Source organism: Carassius carassius, chromosome 11, assembly GCF_963082965.1.
Source record: "Carassius carassius chromosome 11, fCarCar2.1, whole genome shotgun sequence".
Lineage (NCBI taxonomy): Eukaryota > Metazoa > Chordata > Actinopteri > Cypriniformes > Cyprinidae > Carassius > Carassius carassius.
In genome coordinates, this window is record NC_081765.1 from 31646579 (window position 1) to 31671550 (window position 24972).

The following is a 24972-nucleotide window of genomic DNA, read 5'->3' on the forward strand; positions in this document are numbered from 1 at the left end:
ACTAGCTGAAAATTTTTCATCACATCACTTGCTCACCAATGAATCATCTGCAGTGAATGGGTGCCGTCAGAATCAGAGTCCAAACAGCTGATAAAAACATCACAATAATCCACAAGAAATCCACACCACTCCACATCAGTTAACATCTGGTGAAGTGAAACCATTTTGGACTATCTGAACTTGTAAACGGTGCTTGATTTGTGCATATTTCTCTCCTGATTTTTTTTTTTTTTAACTGGAACACAGAGGGCTCATATTTTAGCTGGACAGCACCCATTCATTGCAGATGATCCATTGGTGAGGAAGTGATTCCATGCTAGATTTCTCCAAATCCGTACCAATGAAAAAACAAACTCATCTACATCTCAGATGGCTTGAGGGTAAATGCATTTTCAGTCAATTTTCTTTTTTTAATTTTCAAGTGCAATATCAGTGAGGCAGCTACAGGGAAGGCTGAAATTAGACACAGTTCACAGTTCAAGATGTGACGTAAGTCTTGAGGTTTTAAGGAAAGAGTTTGCTGCAAGCTCTCGAGTAGGGAAGGCACGTGTGCAAATGGCTTTCTAGCATGTTGAAGAGAGACCTGAGAGGCACTGAGCCATTCTGAAATACTGAGTGCGAAACTTGTATGACTACAGATGAGCTGTCATGCAACTATAATTACACGTATATTGATGACAACAGAATGCAACAGTGGTGGGCAGCAGTCAATGGAAGAAAAAAATACATCAGCTCTGTCTCAAGTAACATGGAAAAAGCAACCTCACAAAAACAAAAAAAACAAACAAAAAAAAAAACATGAGAAAAAGTACAACTCTCTCAACAAACACAAACTGTTGACGAATAAATGACATTTAAAAAGGAAGTGTGTCATTTCTGCAGCAATCGAAGCACCAAACATCCCTGTTCAATTTTAGTGGGAATTGCAATAATTCCTGACGTCTCGACAATAACATCACAAGAACATACACAGTCCCATATTCTTCACTAGTGATTGATGAAGAAAGATACTTTTTGCTCCCATAATGGTGTAGTCAAAGCATCCATCATCAGGGACAAACTAGTAAAGTTAACTAGACAAACACTTAACCACTCACAAACAATTTCCTGTTTTTCACAGCAGACGGGCCTACTGTTTTCTAGCAAATAGGGCCTGGTGATACAGTATATATATATATATATATATATATATATATATATATATATATATATATCTTAAATAGTTTTAACAACTAAATTCTATTGTAATATATTTTAAAATGTAATTTATTACTATAATGTGAAACTGAATTTTCAGCATCATTACTCAGTCAGTCGTCAGTGTCATATGACCCTTCAGAAATCATTGTAATATGCCGATTTGGAGCCGTCTTGTTTACTAGCATTATTTATTCTTAATGTTGAAAACAGTTGTGCCACTCAATATTTTTGTTGAAACCATGATACATTGTTTTTCAGGATTCATTGATTAATAGAAAGTTCAAAAGACCAGAATTTAGGTTTAATAGAATTTTTTTTTACATTATAACTTGAGCCTTTATGAACACTTTTCATCAATTTGTTAGTGTCCTTGCTGAATTAAGAGAGAAATTGCTTTAGCAGTTGTTTTGCCTTTAAGGTTCAGTTGCCGCAAGTGACACAAAAATCACACACTTCATCTCTAAATGCATGACGCTGGATGCATCTCTGACTCACAAATATGCTGGACAACACACAAAGAAAACGCATCGGATTCAACACTTAGACAAAGCAATGACATTTGGTCCATCGCCATTTTCGCTACTGAGTGAAACTGGTTAGGCTTGACTGCCCAACTCATGTTAAACACAGCTCCAGAATAGGCACAAAGTTCAAGTATGCTCAGGCAGTATGGCATAGACATCCACATCAAACAGACAAGGTCACCTGACCCTGACAAATAACTTGAAATAAAAGTTGTAAACAATTGTTCGTAATGCTACTCTAAACCCCGTTACCTTTGTCTTCCACTTCCTTCTCATGTCTGTCCTTCTCGTATTTGTTGGTGGTGTTCTGTGACAGGCTAGGAGAAGATATGGCAGGCATTGTGTCAGTATCTTCTGAAGTGCCACTATCATTGCACTTGTCATTGTCAACAGACTCTTTACTCGGGACGTTCCCGTTTTGCTGCTTGGTCTTATGGACCTTCTTCATACTATGTCGGACCAAGTGCTTCCTGAAGGCTCTCTGGATGATTGCAGCAGACGTATCTTCATGCTTCCTACGCAGGGTTGTGGTGATGGGCTCATAAGAGGACTTTGAGGGGTTGGAGGCCATGAATCGTTCTTCCATTTGTCCGCGAAGGACGTCCATCTCGCCGCCTTCCCCAAGAACTCGTTTGGTGAAAGCGAACAAGATATCCAGACAGTGGATGCGTTCACCGCTCACCATCGGCAGATCCATGGAGATCAGCTGCAGTCGGTTGGGTTCGGGTATTCGCAGAGGAGGATCCAGAGAATTGGCGAAGTCTGATAACTTGTTGTACTCCATGAATTGCGTGGCGTTCGGGTCAAATTTCTCCCAAACCTCGTAAAACCTATCAAAGTCGTCTTCGCTCAAAGGCTCGGCGCTCTCCTCGGTGGCCACGCTGAAGTTCTCCAGGATGACAGCGATGTACATGTTCACCACGACCAAGAAGCATATGATGATATAGCTGACAAAGAAGGAAATCCCGATGGATGGGTTCCCACAGTCACCTATAACCTTGCTGCCAGGGAAGGTTTTATTGGGGTTGCAGTCGGGAGGTTCGCTATTTAACATGGGCGCCAGAAGGCCATCCCAGCCTCCCGAGGTGGTGATTTGAAACAAACACAACATGCTGTTGCCAAACGTCTCGAAGTTGAACATGTCGTCGATGCCGGCCGATTTTTTTACGTAGGCGAAGTTGGACATGCCGAATATGGCATAGATGAACATGACAAGGAAGAGAAGAAGTCCAATGTTGAAAAGGGCAGGAAGTGACATCATCAACGCAAACAGAAGGGTCCGTATTCCCTTGGCGCCTCGGATAAGACGTAGCACGCGGCCGATCCGGGCGAGGCGAATAACACGAAACAAGGTGGGTGAGAAAAAGTACTGCTTAATGATTTCTGCCAGGAACATGCCTGCAACGACAACAGTTGAAAACAAATGTTGAAACAGGAGGATATAGTGATTTTTTGTGATTTTAGTGATCAAGATGGTGATGATGATTTTGAGTTGGTAGTTTCTGACACACTTTTAAACAAGATATTTTTATAAGTTATTAAGTTATTTAAGTTAGATAAGTTATTTTTGTAATTAAAAATGACGATTTCCAAACAATAGGAAAATTATTCTTATCTAATTTTCTAGTTTTCTAGACTGGTTGACTTTAATGCTTTGCCATAATGCAACAGGATAAGAAATCTTTAAGTCCACATTTACACTCCGTTTGCAAACAGTTAAAATAACAACAGTTAAAAAATAAATGCATACCCCAGAATGCTCCACAAGACGTGATTATACCACCTGGATTCTCAAAAATGCACGGTTTAAACAGCTTTCTGTACAGGTATTGCCTTTCTAATCGAATGCGCTGCTGCATTGTAGCTCACACACATCTACAGACGTTAAGTCTTGCTCACACAGAATCAATTCAGTAGTGGGGAAATGTACTGTCAAAACTGTTCTGTGATTTCTCAATAAAATAGCTTAGAAACTGAAAAGTTGTAGTGTATATTTCTTACTAACTAAAACCCACAGCTTTATTATTAGTCCCTCACTAATGCATTCATATAAATGCAATCTTTACTGTGCTACTTTATTTGTATTTTATCTAGAAATATAAAGAAATTTAACGAGCCAAAAGACAATAGAACTGATAAAAATGATCTGTTCAGCGCTGTGTCATATGCCATACCTATGCTCATAGAGTTCAAGTCTCAGTTCAATGTTCAGGCTTATTTGTTCATTAATGATTTCATCAGCGACTAGTCGACTCGACTTTCATCACATAAATGTCAACTTTAAAAAACCTGAAGTCATCCAACCCCTGGTATTAAGTTACAAACAGTATAATTATAAAGCATGAAGATTTTAAGATATTATAAATATCAAAATTTTAATTTTCTGTAAAGCTGCTTTGAAACAATGTGTATCATGACAAGCGCTATATAAATTAATTGGGAAAATTAGCATAGTAAATAAATAAATACAATGCTGAAGGTTTGTCTTACCAAATTCTAAAACATAAATTTGAACTAAGATTACTTAAGCTACTTTTATTGTTAAAAATAAGAACTAAGGAGCAAGTCCCAAACTATATGACAAAGATACAAATGAAAGTTTTTCGTTTACAGTACTTTTAGCATTCATGTAAAAAGCAGCACAGAAATGGATTAACCAAATGTAAAATAATAATTTACTTTATGAATTAAATATACTGATCTTTAAACTTATTATGTCAACTAAACCATAAACTACAACGCTTATTCAGAGACTGACTTTCTTTTTTCTTTTGTTGTTTAATTATGATTAAGTGCATAGATCTAATATATTGACATGCTCTGAATTTTCTATCAACAATTTATTCTCACAAGGCAAGTTTATTTATATTGCACATTTCGTACACAATGGTAATTCAATGTGCTTTAAATAAAAGAAAGTAAAATAATCATGAAGAACAAAAATAAAACAAGCAATTTTAAAACTTTGAAAATGATAAATAAATTGACTTATTTAAAATGAATTTAAAACAGTTAAAAATAGAAAATGATTTTACATAAAATACAGTGAATACGTAAAATACAGTGCAATCAGTTCGGACAATACAGAGTGGTCATTTAATAAATGCACAGCTAAACAGATGACTCTAGATTTAAATGTAACTAGTGTTTTAGGACATCTGATCTCTTCTGGAAGCTGATTCCAACTGCGGGCGGCATAGTAACTACAGGTGGACTCCCCTTGTTTTGTGTGAACCCTTGGTATTTCTAACTGACTCGATCCTAATGATCTGAGTGGTCAGGCTTATATTCAGTGAACATATCTGCAATGTATTTTGGTTCTAGGTCATTGAGTGAAGTAAAAGTTCTTTAAAATCAATCCTAAATGTAACTGGAAGCCAGTGTAAGGACCTGAGGACTGGTCTGATTTGCTCAGATTTTCTGGTTCTAGTCAGAATCCTGGCAGCAGCATTCTGGATGAGCTGCAGCTGTCTGTTATGTGCTGCGCGTTTCTTTGTCCCTCCCTTTTCTGTCTTTACCATTCTGTTCTCTAGTCTGTCATCTTTGCTCCCAGGTTTTTTGCTGAATGGAGGAGGCAGCTGTCGATCATCATTAAGGGCGTGGTCCCTGCAGCCAATCCGATGTCAGCCCGCTGGTTAAAGGTCTCTCGGCGTGTTGCGCTGTATTGCTCAGTGTGTGTTCGAGAAGATTTTGGGACCTTTTCTTTTGGTTAGTTAGGTTAGAGGGTTTTTGAAACATAGTTTAGGACCAATTTTTGTTTTATTAATTTAGTTGATTTGGGCACCTTCCTCGTTCCCTGTTTTCCCCTTAACTTAATGTATCTTTTTTTTCTTTTTCTTGTTTCCTAATAGATGCATTGTACATAGCTCACACACTGTTTAGTGGCTTCGGCTTTTTGGAAATTAAAACATTTAACTTGGGATAACTCTGTATTTGTGTCTGGTCCTTTCTACAATCTCCACCATCACAGCAATATAACTAAATGTTGCGTTCCAACCCCTGGAACTTTAAAAGTTCGTAACATGGTCTTTTTGGGAAGTCTGGTGAGGAGACCATTACAATAGTCCACCCTGCTGGTGATTAAGGAAAGTTTCTCCAAGTCTTGGCTGGAAACAAAACATCTAATTCTTGCAATGTTTTTTTTAATTATTTTATATTGATTTAATTACTGCTTTGACATGACTACTGAAACTAAGGTTCCCTTTCAAGGGAACTTCGAACTGCGTCCTCTGAGGGGACACTATGGGGAACACCTCGTCGTGTCCCGTGTCTGAAGCATACTTTGAAAAACGCCAACGCGTTGGCCGGCGACAGCCTCTGACGTCACTACCAGCGCGACTATAAATACGCGCCCGTAGGACCCGTCACTATCTTCTTCGTCTTCAGTTGACTGTTTTGTTTGAAGCGTGCATCTGAGAAACGAAAAACCAAGACGGTAAGAGCGATCTATTACTGTTTTCATCATGGCTTCCACTAGCAAGGCGTTTAGACAGTGTGTGCATCCGTGTCAGCGTTATCTGACACCCGATGACACACACACTCTTTGCGTCTCTTGTTTGGGCGAAGAGCACGCGCGCGATGTCCTTGAGGGGGCGGTCTGCGTGCACTGCGAGCGTTTCTCTCTGAGAAAGCTCCACTCTCGTTTGTCTCTCTTTTCGAGGAAAGAGGGACAGCCATCTGGATCCCGCGGCTCAGGTCCCGCCGTTGCCGAGGCACGGAGGAGAATGAGCTCGTGGGGATCACAAATGGATCTCGCTGAGGAGTGTAGAGAGGGACCTTCCTTTTCACACTCTCCGGCGGCGAACGAGAGCGAACTTCGGAAGGCAGATGTGGTATCATTAACCCATTCTGACACTGAAGTTAGTGCTCTGCTGGGTTCTACCCAGGAAGAGCAGGAGATGTCTGAGAGTGGTGAAGAAGCTGAGGCTGAGCCTTCTCGATCCTCCTGTCCCGCGTATGAGGAGCTGTTAGAGGTTTTGGATCGCGCCACGGCAAAATCAGATTTGCCATGGAAGCGTGCCAGCAAGGTGGCGCCACGAGGTCGCCTCGCTGAGCGGTACTTGTCTGACCATAGCCCTCCAGCCCAGGTGAGCCTTCCATTCTTGCCTGACTTACATGCAGAAGTCGAAAAGGAATGGAAGAGGCCGTTTTCCTCTCGCATCCACCGGTTTCAGCATACGAGCTATGCTAATATCGGGGGCATGCATGAGAACGGCTATGAGAGGATGCCCCCTGTAGAAGAGACGCTGGCTTGCTATCTCTCTGTGGGGCAAACGTCCTCTCTTAAATCTCCCGCTTTGCCATCTAAGCCCCTCCAAGATACATCCCGCTTAAATGGCAGGTCATACGCGGCAGCTGGTCAGGCTGTGGCTTCACTGCACACGATGGCGGTGCTCCAGGCCTACCAGGCTGACCTGCTGAAGGACCTGGATACAGGTGAGGGCCTTTCACCTGACCAGGTAGCCGAGCTGCGCCGCACCACAGACCTCTCTCTCCGAGCTACCAAGCAGGCCGCCTCCGCCATGGGCAGGTCTATGGCGGCCATGGTAGTGACGGAGAGACATCTGTGGGTGAACCTGGCTGACATCGGGAAGGAAGAAAGGGGGTTTCTTGTCGATGCTCCGGTCTCGCCTTCTGAGCTTTTTGGTACCTCCGTCGAGATGGTGGTCGGGAAGTTCAGGGAGGCAAGGGCGCGCTCAGCGGCCTTTAAATCCTTCATTCCACGAAGGTCCAGGTCCGAGCCCGAGCAACTCAGGGGTCCTGGCCCATCTCGATCTGAGGGTCGTAGAGGGGCGCAGAAGGCTAGTGTTGCGGCTCGCGCTCCTCCCCCGCCTAAGGGCAGGGGCAAGAGGAACCGCGGGTCACGAAGCGGTAAGCAGGGTCTGAGGGACGTGATTTGGACGAGGCAGCGTCCTCGCCCGGGTCAGAGCGGTAGGATGACCTAGTAGCTCCGGATGTTTTTAACCTCTGTTTTTAACCTCTGTTTTTTGTCCTCCCCTGCCTAATTCCCCTGTAGCCACCAGCTTTCCACCTGATCGAGGTTAGGTGGACGGTCTCTCACATAACAGTCTCCTTCTGGACCTATGATGTTTTGGTTGGTTCTATGTTCATAGCAACCGCCTTACTGACGGTCCGGACCAGAAGGGGGCGCCCCGCAGCGGGACTCCAGTACAGGAGGGTGGGTGAGTAGGTAACCCTTGCTCTACCTGTTTATGGACGTTATGTTGCTGGTGGTTATGTGTCTACTAACAATCTCTGTGAGTTTCCTTTACAGTAGCTAGGTGGCCAAAGAATTGGCACAGCACTGCAGGGAATTCCATAGATGTCCGGCCAGGTCACCCTGAGGGGCCGCCTGGCGCATCCGGGGAGGTGGTGGTTACGGCAAGAAGCTCTGTATTTACTGCCTCAGGTGATGCTCCCCTTGCCTAGAAAAGAGGGTTGGAGCTCACCGCTCCCGTGCGATCCAGCGCCTCTGCGATGCTTGGGAACCTCTCTGTACACACGCTTGCCTGTGTACTTTCTCAAAGCCACATAGTGGTCAGTGTGCACGTTAACGCTTTGCGCACTGTCTGAAATCCACGTAAAGTGGTAAGTGTGCACGCAAGACTCTGCGCACTTTCTGAAATCCACATAAAGTGGTAAGTGTGCACGCAAGACTCTGCGCACTTTCTAAAATCCTGTATGGTAAGGGTAACGCGCTCCGCTTCGTTCCCTTTCTTGGGATGATTCGCCCCCGGTGTTCCTTGGGCTTCATCCAACCAGTGTGTATTTGTTATGCACCTCAAGCATCGCTTCCCTTAACATGAGGGGCTGGGTGGTCTCCCACATATTGTGGTTATCAGGTGGTAGGCTTCATCAGGCCTCCCTGATGGTGAGCTCCCATATACGGTGGTCGCCAGGTAGTAGGCCTCACCAGGCCTCCCTGGAGATTTGGCTCCCACATACTGTGCGTCTCCACTAAATAGCATATTGTGGTTTTCAGATAGTAGGCTTCACCAGGTCTCTCTGAAGGTGAGCTCCCACGTTCGGTGGTCGCCAGGTAGTAGGCCTCACCAGGCCTCCCTGGAGATTTAGCTCCCACATACTATGCGTTTCCACGGAATAGCATGTTGTGGCTTTTTCAGATAGTAGGCTTCACCAGGTCTCTCTGAAGACGAGCTCCCACATACTGTGGTTGCCAGGTAGTAGGCCTCACCAGGCCTCCCTGGAGATTTAGCTCCCACATACTATGCGTTTCCACGGAATAGCATATTGTGGCTTTTTCAGATAGTAGGCTTCACCAGGTCTCTCTGAAGACGAGCTCCCACATACTGTGGTTGCCAGGTAGTAGGCCTCACCAGGCCTCCCTGGAGATTTAGCTCCCACATATTGTGCGTTCCACTAAATAGCACATTGTGGTTTTCAGATAGTAGGCTTCATCAGGTCTCTCTGAAGACGAGCTCCCACATACTGTGGTTGCCAGGTAGTAGGCCTCACCAGGCCTCCCTGGAGATTTAGCTCCCACATACTGTGCGTTTCCTAAAAAACGAGCTCCCGCGATTTGTGGTTGTCAGGTAGTAGGCCTCACCAGGCCTCCCTGGAGTTGAGTTCCATATTGCTTTCAGTTTCCACTGAGGTGGTTATCTGGTAACAGACAGTAGGCCTTTCTAGGCCTCTCTGTAGGTGAACTCCCACATATTGTGGTTATCAGGTAGCAGGCTTCACAGGCCTCTCTGAATGTGAGCTCCCACATACTGTGGTTGTCAGGTAACCTTTCAGTACACACGCTTGCCTGTGTACTTTCTCAAATCCACATGGTGGTCAGTGTGCACGTTAACGCTTTGTGCACTGTCTGAAACCCACGTAAAGTGGTAAGTGTGCACGCAAGACTCTGCGCACTTTCTGAAATCCACGTAAAGTGGTAAGTGTGCACGCAAGACTCTGTGCACTTTCTAAAATCCTGTATGGTAAGGGTTACGCGCTCCGCTTCGTTCCCTTTCTTGGGATGATTCGCCCCGGTGTTCCTTGGGCTTCATCCAACCAGTGTGTATTTGTTATACACCTCAAGCATCGCTTCCCTTATCATGAGGGGCTGGGTGGACTACCCACATATTGTGGTTGTCAGGTGCTAGGCTTCATCAGGCCTCCCTGATGGTGAGCTCCCACATACTGTGGTTGCCAGGTAATAGGCCTCACCAGGCCTCCCTGGAGATTTAGCTCCCACATACTGTGCGTTTCCTAAAAAGCGAGCTCCCGCGATTTGTGGTTGTCAGGTAGTAGGCCTCACCAGGCCTCCCTGGAGTCGAGTTCCATATTGCTTTCAGTTTCCACTGAGGTGGTTATCTGGTAACAGATAGTAGGCCTCTCTAGGCCTCTCTGTAGGTGAACTCCCACATTTTGTGGTTATCAGGTAGCAGGCTTCACAGGCCTCTCTGAATGTGAGCTCCCACATACTGTGGTTGTCAGGTAACCTTTCAGTACACACGCTTGCCTGTGTACTTTCTCAAATCCACATGGTGGTCAGTGTGCACGTTAACGCTTTGCGCACTCTGAAATCTGAATCTGAATCTGAAATCCACGTAAAGTGGTAAGTGTGCACGCAAGACTCTGCGCACTTTCTGAAATCCACGTAAAGTGGTAAGTGTGCACGCAAGACTCTGCGCACTTTCTAAAATCCTGTATGGTAAGGGTTACGCGCTCCGCTTCGTTCCCTTTCTCGGGATGATTCGCCCCGGTGTTCCTTGGGCTTCATCCAACCGGTGTGTACTTATTGTACACCCCAAGCCCCCTCAACTTGGGGGGGGCTGTGTGGGCAATTCTCGGGTAGTTCAGCAGCGCTCCCCTTTTCTGAAAGGGTCACCTATGAGCATGCTGCTCGGAGCTCGGAGTCTTCCTCTCTTCAGAGCGCTCCAGTATCACATACTGTTTGAGACGCTCTGTGAGAGCAGGCATCCTGCTGAGGCAGGGGCTGAGGCCTCCAATTGCTCTGCTCCCGGGCCATTCTTCTACGAGCTGCTCTGACAGAGTCCCACGAGAACCCCTCCTTAGAACAGTATTTTAAATCCATGTTATGGTAAGTGTGCACGGGAGTCTTTGCGCACTTTCTAAAATCCACATTGTGGTAAGTTCGCACGCTAGTCTCTGCGTTCTTTCTAAAATCCCTAGATGGTAAGGGCTTCGCGCTGCTGCTTCGTGCCCTTTCTTGAGTTGGTTTAAGCCCCATTCATCTTGGGCACCACTCCACCTAGGTATCCTCGGATACCTATCTAGAACAGGGCGCCGCTACTAGAGTGCTGTGGGGACAGCCCTTTCGGCAGGTTTTTGCGAAAGCTAGCAGTAGCCCCTGTGTGACAGGCAAAGACTTGGTAGAGGAAAGTGCCAGGCTCTTAGCCGTATCCCTTTAAAGGAATCTCTGTGATTCCAAACCTTTAGCTCTACCCCGGGCCAGGGCCCTACAGGATAAGTTGGGTATGTAGCTTAGGCCTTTGGCCGTAAGGGATAATGTCATAAGGCAGCCGTCAGACCGTCCCAGGGGCGACTCCCGGTGAAGAGAAAAGCGGTAGAGTTGGTACTTAGTGTTTGCCATGATTCTGGTCTGCACTCCCCTCAGCATGGCGGCGTGGGTATACTGTTCCCCATAGTGTCCCCTCAGAGGACGCAGTTCGAAGTTCCCTTGAAAGGGAACGTCTCAGGTTACGAATGTAACCATGGTTCCCTGAGAGGGAACGAGACACTGCGTCCTCTAGCTCCCTGCCATGCTTCGGACGCAAGCTTCACGAAGAAGATAGTGACGGGTCCTACGGGCGCGTATTTATAGTCGCGCTGGTAGTGACGTCAGAGGCTGTCGCCGGCCAACGCGTTGGCGTTTTTCAAAGTATGCTTCAGACACGGGTCACGACGAGGTGTTCCCCATAGTGTCCCCTCAGAGGACGCAGTGTCTCGTTCCCTCTCAGGGAACCATGGTTACATTCGTAACCTGAGACGTTTGTCTCCAGAATCACACCAAGATTCCTGACTTGATTCTTAGTTGTTTGACCCCTAGAGTCAAGGTATGCATTCACCTTGAAATCTTCATCTTTGTTTCTAAATGCAATGACTTCAGTTTTTTCATTGTTTAACTGAAGAAAGTTCTGGCACATCCAACTATTAATTCCATCAATGCATTGGCAGAGGGAGTCAATGGGGCTGTAGTCATTTGGAGATAAGGCTAGGTAAATCTAGGTATCATCAGTATAGCTGTGATAGGCAATTTGGTTCTTTCTCATTATTTGACTTAGAGGAAGCATATACAGGCTAAACAAGAGCGGTGCAAGAATTGAGCCTTGTGGGACTCCACATGTTATGGACGTCCACTTAGACTTATGCTCTCCACAAAACATAACAGTTAACATAAATTTGACCATTCAAACATGTGACCATGGGTGTTCTGTGTAGATAATTATTTTCAACATCAAGCATTCATTCATCCTTCTTTATCTCACTAAATATCAATAACTAAGTAGTACTGTAGAACTTTTTGTTATTATTTTGCAGTATGGTAAGGTTTGCTGGTTTGGAAAAAAAGTAAGATATTTTGTTGATTTTGAGTTGATCATGCAGCTGCGAAAAACTGGAGGGACTGATAAATTAATTGCTTAGTGAAGAGTCAATTCAGATCTTACCAACTATAGACAGGATGACCACGATGAAGTCGAATACGTTCCAGCCGACAGTGAAGAAGTAATGCCGTAGCGCGATCATCTTTAGCATACATTCGCTGGTAAAGAGCACAATGAAGGCAACATTGATACTGTACAGAATCTCCGGGGACTGACCGTCTGTCTCCACCATCATAGTGACCATGTTGAGGCATATAAGGACCATAATGAAAATGTCAAATGCCTGTTTGGTTACGAGGTCAAAGATTAATCCTTGAATCTTGTTCTGAAAAAAATAATGATAAGAGACATTGGGTTTGTCAGAAGACATTTACATAAAAAAATTGGTTAAAGAGAAGAGACCCAAAAGTTATTTAACCCCCTTTTTGTTTTATATCTTCTGTGAATAGAATGTTAAGCAGCATATCTGAGCTTCTGTATTCCATACAACAAAAGATATTAAATGAGCAGTCTATTCATATAGAAAAATCACCATACACATTTTAGTTGTATGGTAAAAGAGCAGCTTGGACATTCTTCTCCATATTGCATTCCAGAGAAATAAAGAAAAGTTCTGGCTTGGCATAATGATAAGAATGTAAGCTTTTTTCTTTTTTTAAGGAAAGCTTACTTTTGGCCTTGGAATGGGTTTTTGGGGTTTCTTTGAGCCGAGCTTCTTCATAGCATTGTAGTATTTCTTCTGCTCTTCTGTCATGAAAATATCCTGACCCCCAAAGTAAAGACAACATACAGAAAGATCATTTTGGGATGAAAATCAAGACGGCCTCAATGTTATCATCCAAAATATGCATGTAAGGAAACCCATCTTTTCTACAGCATCTTTTGATTAAACACACTTTAAATGAATTATTTTTCGATGTTGTAAATAAAACGAAGACTACTGGAGTAAGTTTTTACAAGAAAAAACTATTTCAGTCTTTCTAATTCAAGATTTCATGTTTAATTCAATGAGTTAGTTACTATTTCTTTTTAATAATTTGTAAAATTTACTAGATCGTTTCAAAGTGTTTTTTTGTTTGTTTGTTTGTTTTTGCAGGAAAAAAAAAGATCCTAAGCCGTTCAAAATCAGTAATCAAGATGGTTTTGATGTCAAGCTTAAAGTATATAGATACTTATCTTTTTCTTCTGCTGATTGAAGTTGTCAATGATGACGCCAATGAAGAGATTTAATGTGAAAAAAGCTCCAAGGATGATGAAGATGACAAAATAGAGGTACATATACAGATTCACCTCATACTCTGGCTGCTCTTCTACCTGCAGAAATGGAGATGAAGGGCAACATGCACCATTACGCTTCCATTATAAGAATGATATATCATATTTTTTAATTTAAGCAATAATAAAATGACAATCATAAAAAGACTTACTTTGCGAGAGTCTACCGCTGCATACATAATGGGCATCCACCCTTTAAAAGTGGCCTTGACAATATGAAGAAAAATGAACATTATACTTAAAAATGTTTTAGGAACATTAATATTATTACACTGTTAACTTATTTCCATCAAGTCAAGTCACATTTGTTTATATAGCGCTTTATACAATACAGATTGCGTCAAAGCAGCTTTATACTGTTAAAAAGGAAAATAGTGTGTGGATAATGCAAGAGGACATTAGTAAACACTCAAGTTTTATCAATGACAAATAATATTTTGCTGTAATTACATAAAAATAAAATAATTTTATATTGTCAAAGCATTTAAAAATCTTTGTAGATTTTGATGTAATGTCTTTCATTTTAAAAATCATAATAATATAAATCATAACTACTAGTAGCAGTAATAATAAGAATTACAAAGAGAAACAATAAATAAATAAATAAAAACTCTAAAGTAAAACATCCAGATGCTTTACAGTAATTAGACAGACAATGATAGATAGATTATTCATTTTCTATGTTCTACAAGATAAAAACAGAAAACAAAACTATAATAACCAAATGTTTAAGGCAATCTTACCACTTGTAGCAGGGCCAGGTATCCATTTCCTACATTGTCAAAGTTGATTTTCACATTTCTCCAGCGGAGTTCTTCAGGCCTTAGTTCACATTGTGTTCTGTTACTGATATCTGTGATAGGCATGCGCTTGTCTGAGGTGATGTTTACACATTCAGAAAACTTTCCGGCGAAGAAGTTGACGCCCACAATGCTAAAAATGAGCCAGAAGATGAGGCAGACCAGCAGGACGTTCATGATGGAGGGGATGGCACCCAGAAGAGCATTCACAACCACCTGCGTCCACAGAAACATAACAAACTTACAAAGTGTCATGAATATGGTTCAATCATCATGGAAACACTTTGTTTTACAGCTCATTCAATGATTCATTTGACAAACAAATACATTTATATGTAGGCTTAAAATTCTACAAAAGACACATTTAATATCCAAGAAAAAATATTTTAGCCAAATGTTCATTGTACTCAGAAATACTGCACTACTCTTGTCTGTTAGTGCACATACGTGCAGCAGCGCTCGTTCACTCGTTAAAATGTCATTAATGGAATCGCTTTAGCCAAGATAGATTTGTTAGATTATTTCAAGTAAGGTTTCAGACTTTAATCCCTGCTTTTAGCATCTTTTATGAAACAGGCCTCGGGTCTCCGTAGTGTTGTGATGCACAGATTCACGCAGCAGTACTGTAGCTAGTTGTGATGAGAAATAGAACCCACTTGAGAAACCGTTCAGAGAGGAGAAACCATTCTACATATATTGGTCACTTTCTAAATAATAAACATATAGTGCATCCACTTGTTATTATATATAAATAAATAGGTTTTTACAGATGCAAACATGTTAGAAACGATGCATCGCAATACAAATGCCAAATTGCACACTTTTTTAAATCGATGCAATGTATCGTTAACTTTTATGGCGATGCACCAGTGCGAATTGGTAAATCATCCCATCCCTAATATATATATATATATATATATATATATATATATATATATACATATATATATATATATAATTGTTTATTTTAAATAAGTTACATAGATTTACAAATAAATACATATTTAACGTACACCTCAATTCAAATTCAGGAACTGAAATGCATCTCAAATGCCTTTCAATTCAATTCTGAATTACGCACAACCATGACAACCTTGGCATTAAAAAGCATGACCTTTAGGACGTATGGTGTAGCCACAGTATTACTGTTTACTGTAAATGAACAAACACAAAAAGAAATGAAGACACATAAAAAAGTTTAAGGTCCTCAGCAGCAATGACACACACAGATGCACGGTGCATGTCTAGAGACTGTCGATACAAACAGAGGAGAGATCAGTGATTGCCATGTGAGGGGAAGTCATCGCAACATCACATTTGTGTAGAGAACGTACGCAAGAATTTAGTCAATAACAGCACCATCAAACCCCTGAGCTTATTACATAAAGCTGCACGTCAAAGCTTCCCACCATCGCTTGCATTTCACAGCCTGAAATTGTTTAGTAAAACACCAGAAATGATGACCGGACACAGGAAATGTCATAGTTGAATTTCAATGCTTTCAAGTTCTCGTCAGCCATTAATTCACAAAAAAAAAAAAAAAAAAAAAAAACACTGTTCAACTCAAACCATGTACTGTATTGTCTTGCATTTTTTACTTTACCTAGTGTAGTTTTGTTCATAGGTTTTGAGGATGAGGTAATGTTCATTAATTATACTCATTTTCTATGCACATTTTAGTGAAAATCATACATCCAATGGAATGTTGTGTAACAGCAACCATAGCTCAGTAACAAATCCACCTTTTTATCTGCACTAAAATCAGTAACTTGATGTCAGTCTTGTTAACTGATCAGGTTTATCGGGGACTCATGCTGTGATACACGTTTAGCTGGGACAGTGAGAGGACGAGACAGAGGAAAAAGCCACAGTCATGATCTACTGTACAACAGGCACACATTTCTCTCTACAATATTAAAGTCAACATGAAATCAATTTGAATCCCATTTGCTTTCTTAATGCATGTTTATGGGCCTTATTCCTAATGCCTGTTTATGGCACATATGATTATGTGCACATTACACTAAAGAAGCATTTCCCAAACGTTCCTGTCAGCTGAGCCACTCTAATCTTAATATTTATGGAAGTGATGTATAGATGAGATTTTAAGTTAATTTCTCAAAAATGCAACACATTCACATGTTTATGATTTTCTGGCGTCAGTGACATGCAGGGTATGCACCTTTTACGGCATTAGTTCTGGCTTTTGTTCACACAGAGCTCGTTCCGGGACTGAACACGGTAACGTTACTAGGTCCCCAACCTGGGATCAATTCCGGAATCAATCCCGGGACGTGTTTGCGTTCACACAGAAGGCGACCCAGCAATGTTTGGGCAATTTTTCCGGAACCAACATGCAGTGTGAAAGGGGGTTCTGTCATTTACTCAGTCAAAAAGTCAAAATCGAAACTGAATTGAATCGGAAGCTTCTGAATCAAAATAAAATCGAACTGTAAAATCTGTCTCGATACCCACCCAAAAAAAAAGCACAACGTTAACCCAGAGTTTAGAATGGCACAGTGTGAAATCTCAAAACCTGACCAACCAGGGTTAAATGTTAATCTAAAATAACCCCAGATTAACCCACGATGACACTGGACTGACAATTTCAAGTGTGAAAAGCCCAAAAGAATACCAAAGGCAACTAAATGGCAAATATTGAATGAATTCAGGTCAGTCAGCATTTCTTCGACTGAATAAAGTCCTCTATATACGTAAGTATATATAATGTGTATATATATATATATATATATATATATATATATATATATATATATATATATTCATAAAAGTAAATTTAATTTAAAAATAATTATTTATAAATGGAAATAAATAAGAAGTCGACATTAAGAGATTTTACCCTCATTCCCTCAAAGCGCGAGAGAGCTCGGAGCGGTCGGAAGGCTCTCAGTGTTCGGAGACTTTTGATGGCGCTCAGATCTGAATAGTTCATGGCGTTGGCTACCAGGCTGATCAGAGAGACCTACACACATAAACAGAGTTAATTAGGAGAAAAGCACTCTCAAAACCCTTCCTTCCTGCTCCAATCTTGACTTATCTGCAAATGTACAAATGTCCAGTTTACTCACTCAACTGTTTTCAAACAGTATAAAACTCGCACAGTCTAAAGTGCCCACATGCATAACACACACAAAAGCGATCATTTCCAGTCAATCATTCTCAGTTCACTGATGCTCTCTTGGTTATGGTGCTTTTATGAGTTGATGTACACCTGCTGTCTGTGTTGTTTTAGCTCCCAGTTCACTAAAGGATAGTTTGTCAAGGCAAAATTTCCCATTTTATTTAACTTGATGTACTAAAATAACTAAAACGAAAATAAATAATACAAATATTGTATTTATTAATAAACTTTAATGAAAATTAAACAAAAACAAAATAAGTCATTCAAAATAAATTAAACTATGATAGTATCTCAACAGCCATAATTACTATTATGACGTATAGCGTCCTATCAGTCTGACAGATCTGAAATTAAGTGAGTATAAATAAATTATGGCAAAATTTTAATTTTTTGATTACACAGTTGTGATCATAAATGTACATACACCTTGCAGAATCCACAAAATGTTAATAATTAAAAAATATATAAGAGGGAATTTTGTTTTAAGCACCTTAATGCATCATGTTTCTTTCTTGAGCATCAGTAAGTGTTTGCATCTTTTTGAAGAGTCCCACAAATGTTTTTAATGTAAAATATCTTATAGACTGCTGGAAAGGGTTCAAATATGCAGAAGATCGCAAATGATACACATAGTCGTGGATTGTTTAGAAAAAAAATCAAGCAAATTTGCACTTTTTATAAATTCAGCTGTTATTTTGTCTTTTTGCCTAATTGTATGTTAAATACTTTATTCAGGACAACATGAAAAAAAAAGTTGTATGATCCCTCCTATTTTTGTAAAAATGACTAACATTTTGCATATTCTGCAGGGTGTGTGTGCAACACATAGTTTGACGTTTTAATTAATCAAAAGCTGAACCTACATCAACAATAACAAAATCCAACCAGCACCAGAGATTGGTGAAGTATTTGGCAAAACCATATGCAACCCATTTTAGCAGCATCTCAAGAATGAAGATGTAGGTGAAAACTTTGTCAGCAAATTCCAGCACGGTCTTTACGGTTTTCCTTGTTTCAAGGTAAATGTCCTCAAATGCCTGAAAAACATTTTAGATGTAAAGATATAAATGATTAGAATCAAACCAATATGGACTGCAACCAATCCATCCGATAAAAAATATTGATTATAAATGGCAATAACATTTAAAACAGGTAATAAACATCAATAATATTTGTATGTGCCATGTATTGTTCTGAATATTGTGTCATCAGCTTATCAACACGTTGACGTCAAACTCTATTGAAAGTGAGTCAAGGAGTTACCTTGTTGAGTGTCACATACACAAACAAAAACACACATGCATTTCCCTCACCAGAGCACCGCTGCTAAGAAGAATCATGAAGATGATGAAGCTCTCAAACCAGCTGTGCTCCACTATGTTATAGCAGGTCTGTCTCAGCAGCCACCATTTTTTCCACATGCCCTTTTCAACATCCACCTGGCAGCACGGGAACTTTTGGACACACCCTGTAAAACAAAATAAAAAATCAGAACAGATTCCATCACTTGCTCACCCCAATTGATCCTCTACAGTGAATGGGTGCCGTCAGAATGAGAGTCCAAACAGCTGATAAAAACATCACAATAATCCACAAGTAATCCACACCACTCCAGTCCATCAGTTAATGTCTTATAAAGCAAGAAAATATGTTTGTAAGAAACATATGCTGTGCTGTTTTTTTTTTTGTTGTTGTTTTGTTCTTACTGCTTAAGAGTCCTCTATCCATAATATTGCGTTCTCCAATAAAAAAAGTTGTTTGGTCAGGAGAGAAATATGCACAGATCAAGCACTGTTTACAAGTGAAAATGGTACAAAATAGTTCTGAACAAATAAGTTAGTGGATTTTGTTGTGAAAGGACAACAGAAAAATTTACTTTTTCATTTAAGACAGCATTATTTTGGATTATGGATGGTGTAATGGTAAATGGTGTAAAAGCAATGGTGTAAAGTTAAAAAAGTAATGGATTTTTTTTTTTTTTACAAGCATGCAGCTTTTGGCTTCACCAGACTTTAACTGATGGACTGGAGTGGTGTGGATTACTTGTGGATTATTGTGATGTTTTTATCAGCTGTTTAGACTCATGATGATGATCCACTGGTGAGCAAAGTGTTGGAAAGCTACATTTGTTCTTATCTACATCTTAGATTTCAAAGTTTCCATTTATTTTATTTTTCATGTTCATGTTAAACTCTACTCAAACTTTGCTGAACAAAACACTGACAAACAAAACAACACATGCATTTCCCTAGAGATCTTTTAAGCATGACTTAGGTGTCAAATGGGCCCATTGTAAATACCATGGTATTTCCCACTGATACTACTGAACTTTTTAGCAAGAGTCCAAACAAATAAAACGTTTTATGGTCTTATTCTAGTGAACAAACTATTAGCAGCATCACCTGGTGTGAAACAGGCATCTGGATCTGTAGATTCTTCAAGTTCAAAGTCCAAAGCATCTTCTCCATCTTTACCGAAGTGTCTGAGGTCCACCGTGCTGCCCTCTGAAGAGCTGGGAGCCATGTTAGACAGCTTCTGCAAGAGCAACACATACACAATATTAACGTGTTACCATGGCAACACCTCCACATCGCCGAGGAGATGATACACTTGCACATGGTTTCTGAAGTCAGTCGTTTCAGCTGAGTCATTGTGCAAAGGCTTGCTTGGTGTGATATCTCGGATGTTTAAAACACTTCCTTCATCTAGTATATAGTATACAGTAGTTCACATGCATTTCCAAACAATTATACACCATTAACTACATCAATAAGCTCTGAGATGAATCATATGATTAAATAATATATATTTAAAGATAATTGTGCAATATACTGTACAAACATCACAATAACTTCTACAGAAGTACAAACAATCAATTCATAGCAGCTCACAGTAAGCTTGTGCTGAATTTTTCATATGTTTATACAGTAAATTTAGTCTCTTATTAATGCATATGCTCGAGCCCTTGCACCTTCAATCGCCGACACTAAGTTCCCTTTCGGTCCACGATTTCTGAGAGTAGGTACATGGTGAAGTTTGCTAAGCAAAAAACATCAGCTCGTTTTTCAGATAACGCAGCTTGTGGAATGATGCAAGCATGCTATGATGAAATTAATATGCAACCAAGATTTCTGGATGGCCCCAGTCCTTGTTGGCCCCAGACCTTTTCTGTCTATAATGACATTTCAATTATTTATGCAATAATGCCATTGGTTTGGGTCTAGTATCTAATAGTAAAATGCATGGAATTCCCATATAATGGTGATTTTTTGGGGGCTAATTAGTGTTATGCATTTGCCAGACGTTTTTCTCCAAAGCTATTTACATCGCACTGAAAGTATGCAATTTATCAGCTAATGTATTCTGTGGGAATAGAACCCATGACTTATGCATTGCTAGCTCAATACTACTGTGCTTTCCCGGGCCGCCGAGAGGGTAGGGCTCAAGTGGAAACCTCCACCGCATCCCGAGCCCTCAAGGCTGGATGATTGGTCCAGGAGTGCCATCTCTGGCTGTGTCTGGCAGACATGAGGGGCACTGACAATGTTCGGTTCCTTAATGCCCCTGTGTTCCAGACCAGTCTCTTTGGCGACACAGTTGAGAGCTTTGCCCCGAGGACACCCTGCCTGTCCAGGCCTTTGCCAAACCTGGCGGCAAGCGGCAGAGCAAGCGGCCTTGAGAAAGGCGACCTAGAGATGGAGGGATCTGCTCTTCGGGGGATCGTGAACACAACACTTCCTCTCCCGGGGGAGGGCTGGGTGGAGAATCTTTTGTTTCATTTTTTCCTTGCCGTTGGCCTCACAGGCGGCTGTACCCAAATTTTTCCTTCATCTCTGGGTCTCAGGAGGGCATGGAGAGTTGCTGACAGCCAAACACCGGACTTCACTTAGCCTCCTCTGCAAGATGGCAGCATTGGGCAGTTTGAGAGCGTCAACAAAGGACCTACTTATGTACCCTTTGCCAACCTGTGGAACCAGGTCCGCCTTGCAAGCCATACTCACACCCCTTTCCGGCCCACTCACAAGCTGCCCAAGTTGGGTCCCTGTGTTCCACTTTGCTGCTCCACTGCGGGTTTGGCTGTGGTCCCCCTTGTACGGTTTCTAATGCCTTGTAATGCTACCCAGCTGGTCTCCTTGGCTTCTGCGGACCATCAGCCTCAGCTATGTGATTCAGTTCATCCGGTGTCCCACCAAATTTAGCGGAATCCGCTTCACTACAGTGAAAGCAGCCGATGCCCTTGTTCTGTTGACAGAGATCACAGTCCTACTGCTGAAGGACGCGATATAGCTGGTCCCTAGGCCGATATGAAGTCGGGTTTTACAACCCTTACTTCATTTTACACTAGAAAGGCGGTGGGCTATGGCTAATCTTGGATCTGTGAGCTTTGAACCGGACTCTTCATTGGGTACCATTCAAGGTGTTGACGCAGAAACGCAACTTTGGATGCGTCCATCCCTGAGATTGGTTTTCAGCAATCGACCTGAAGGACGCGTACATTCATGTGTCGATCCTTCTGTGCCACAGACAATTTCTGCGGTTTGCGTTCGAAGGATGGGCATATCAGTACAAGGTCCTGCCTTTCAGGCTGTCCCTGTCTCCCCTCATCTTCACGAAAGTTGCGGAGGCGACTCTTGTTCCCCTCAGAGAGCAAGGTGTTCGCATCCTCAACTATCTAGATGGTTTGCTTATACTAGCAGTCTCAGGATCAGTTGTGCGAGCACAGGCACCTGGTGCTCCAGCACCTCAGTCTGTTAGGCCTTCAGGTCAACTGGGAAAATAGCAAACTCTCCTCAATGAAGAGGATCTCTTTTCTCTGTATGGAGTTGGATTCGGTCGAACAGACAGCCCGCCTCACAGAGGAATGTGCACGGTTGGTGCTAGCCTGCTTGAATACCTTCAAGGGCAGGACTGCGGTCCCACTGAAACTTTTTCAGAGGCTCCTGTGGCATATGACAGCCACAGCGGTACTTACACAGCTCTGCTTGTTACATATGAGACTGCTCCAGCACTGGCTTTATGGCCGAATCCCGAGGTGGGCGCGGAAGCGCGGCACTCACCGGGTCCAAGTCACACATGCCTGTTGCCAAACCTTCACCACGTGGTCAGATCTTGCATTCCTCCGGACAGGGGTACCCTAGAACTGATCTGGTTTACACAGATGCCTCCACCACCGGCTGTTGTGGACGGGCCCGCAGCAGCATTGGCACATCAATTGCCTAGAGTTCCGCAGTCAGAGTTCAATGTTTTTTTATGAGGCAAGCATGTGCTGGTCTGAACGGACAACACAGTGATCGTTGTGTACATCAACTGAAAAGGTGGTCTGCGCTCCCATCGCATGTTGAAACTCACCCAGCACCTCCTCCTTTGGAGTTGGAAGGTTCTGAGGTCACTTCATGCTGTTCACATTCTGGGCTTGCTCAACCGTACAGCCGACAAGCTGTCTCAAGCAATGCCCCTGGGATTATGGCTACTCCATTTCCAGACGGTCCAGTTGATTTGGAAATGGTGCGCAGCCGCTCAGGTAGACCAGTTTTCTTCTCCAGGGACCTCCCACTGCCAGTTTTTCCACTCCCTAACCGAGGGAACACTCGGCAAGTACGCAATGGAACACAGCTGGAGACAGGGCCTACACAAATATGCGCTTCCCCCAGTGAGCTTTCTCGCACAGACACTGTGCAAAGTCCAGGAGGACAAGGAGCAAGTCTAGCTAGTGGCACCATATTGGCCCACTCTGACCTAGTTCCCCTAACTAATGCTCCTCGGGACAGCAAATGATGGCCCACTGGATTGTGGATGCCATCGCGCTTGCTTATCAGGCAAAGGGTGTGCCCTGCCCATTCAGGTTGCAAGTTCACTCAAATAGAAGTGTTGCATCCTTCTGGGTGCTGGCTCCTCACTGACAGTTATTTGTAGGGCTGCGGGCTGGGCAACCAGCAACACGTTTGCTAGATTCTATAGCCTTCATTTAGAGCTGGCATCCTCTGGTGTTCTCACCTCAAATGGGTAGTGGCACTGAGAGGCCCCAGTTAGTGTAGGCTTGCTAAACCTAATCCACAGTGTCCATACTGTAGACCCTGTTGAGATCCTCCATCACCCTTGGCAGATGGATGTGGTGAAACTTCTGGCACCAGGCCTTCATTTAGAATCCGTGAGAACTGTGGAAGGGTGGGTTCCATATTGAGACCTAGGCGGTACTCATATGTGTATAGTCCATGATATAGCCTAAGAGCCCATGTTTCCCCAGCAGACTTCTGCCTTCCCAAGAGGGTTACAATCACCGGCAATTTCTCCATATACACCTTAATGGATGCTATATGTGTATTTGCTTCCGAAAACTCCTTTGCGAAGTATGGGGCTCCCGCAGTGTCCGTTTTCCTAGTGGAACAGGTACGTTTCCCCATTGTTATCCAGTTTCACTCAGTATGGTAGTGCTTTGACAAAGATGAGTGAAACTATTTTTTCCGAGCCCTGGCCGCAGATGGCTCGCACAGGGCACTGGAAGGGACAGCACCCATGGCGCTTTGTTAGTGATCCCAATTTGTCTGTCACCAACATGACGTAGAGAGTGACTGACTGAAAGGGAACGGAGATGTCACATCCCGTCGCCATGGTTGCTGTACCAAAGCTTAACCGTCGGGTCACCGGCTCGGCTCCTCAGCGAAAACCTTATTATACTCACACTGTGATCAGCGGCAGCTGGATGCAATAATTGCATGCCAATGTGCATTGGCTTGTTTAGTTTAATTAGTTTCAATTCGTCGGGGTCACCGATGTGACGTCTCCATTCCCTCCTTCAGGGATTATGTAACCGAGATGTTAACTGTACTTCAGACTAAATCTTCAGCCAATCCACTGATTTCAAACACTCTGGGATTCTACGCTTGTCCAGTTTACGTTATGCTGATTGAGAAACAATTCTTGATTGTCAGTTGCATAGAGCTGTGTATGTATTTGCAGAGAGGCCTGAAATCTACTGAAATTGTGATATCGAAATAGGACGCTAACACCATTATCTATGACTGAAGATGAATAATAATGATATTAGTAGTATGGCAGGATTTGAAATGCTGAAACAATCCAGTAGGTAAAATTTGATTTTTCATGAATGATAAAAGCTGACTTTACGGTTACTTTGATGCATATTTAAAATGTCTTACAGGTCTCCACTCATTGTAAACCTCGAGAGCTTCTCAGAAGTGCTGCAAAGACAGATCACGTTAAAGGAGTGAGACAGGCAACAAGGAAAAAACACTCACTGTCTTGTCTGGAGGTAAAAATATTGTTCAGAGTGCAAGAATAACACATAAATCAATGGGAGCAATAATACAGAATTATCTGCTGAGGTCTAGCAGGCAATCAATCAGAGATCATGGCTCTGGTCCAAAACATAGTGAGCTGCCTTGCTGTCTGCTGCCTACATTATCATGCTAACTGAAATTTGTAATGCAACCACA

General features: G+C 42.3%; 1 protein-coding gene across 1 annotated transcript in view; it reads right to left on the reverse strand.

Moving 5' to 3' along the window:
* Nucleotides 1-1363: 1363 nt before the first annotated feature.
* scn1laa (sodium channel, voltage-gated, type I-like, alpha) overlaps nucleotides 1364-24972 on the reverse strand; it is a 42992-nt gene continuing 19383 nt past the window's right edge. Inside the window, exons 17-26 of the mRNA XM_059562537.1 lie at nucleotides 19921-20053; nucleotides 18832-18986; nucleotides 18382-18555; nucleotides 17237-17359; nucleotides 14320-14592; nucleotides 13729-13782; nucleotides 13478-13615; nucleotides 12972-13076; nucleotides 12365-12626; nucleotides 1364-3122 (exon numbers count right to left, since the gene is read on the reverse strand). Coding sequence (XP_059418520.1) covers nucleotides 1963-3122; nucleotides 12365-12626; nucleotides 12972-13076; nucleotides 13478-13615; nucleotides 13729-13782; nucleotides 14320-14592; nucleotides 17237-17359; nucleotides 18382-18555; nucleotides 18832-18986; nucleotides 19921-20053 — 2577 coding nt within the window. The 3' untranslated portion in view covers nucleotides 1364-1962. The remainder of the gene's footprint in view (nucleotides 3123-12364; nucleotides 12627-12971; nucleotides 13077-13477; nucleotides 13616-13728; nucleotides 13783-14319; nucleotides 14593-17236; nucleotides 17360-18381; nucleotides 18556-18831; nucleotides 18987-19920; nucleotides 20054-24972) is intronic.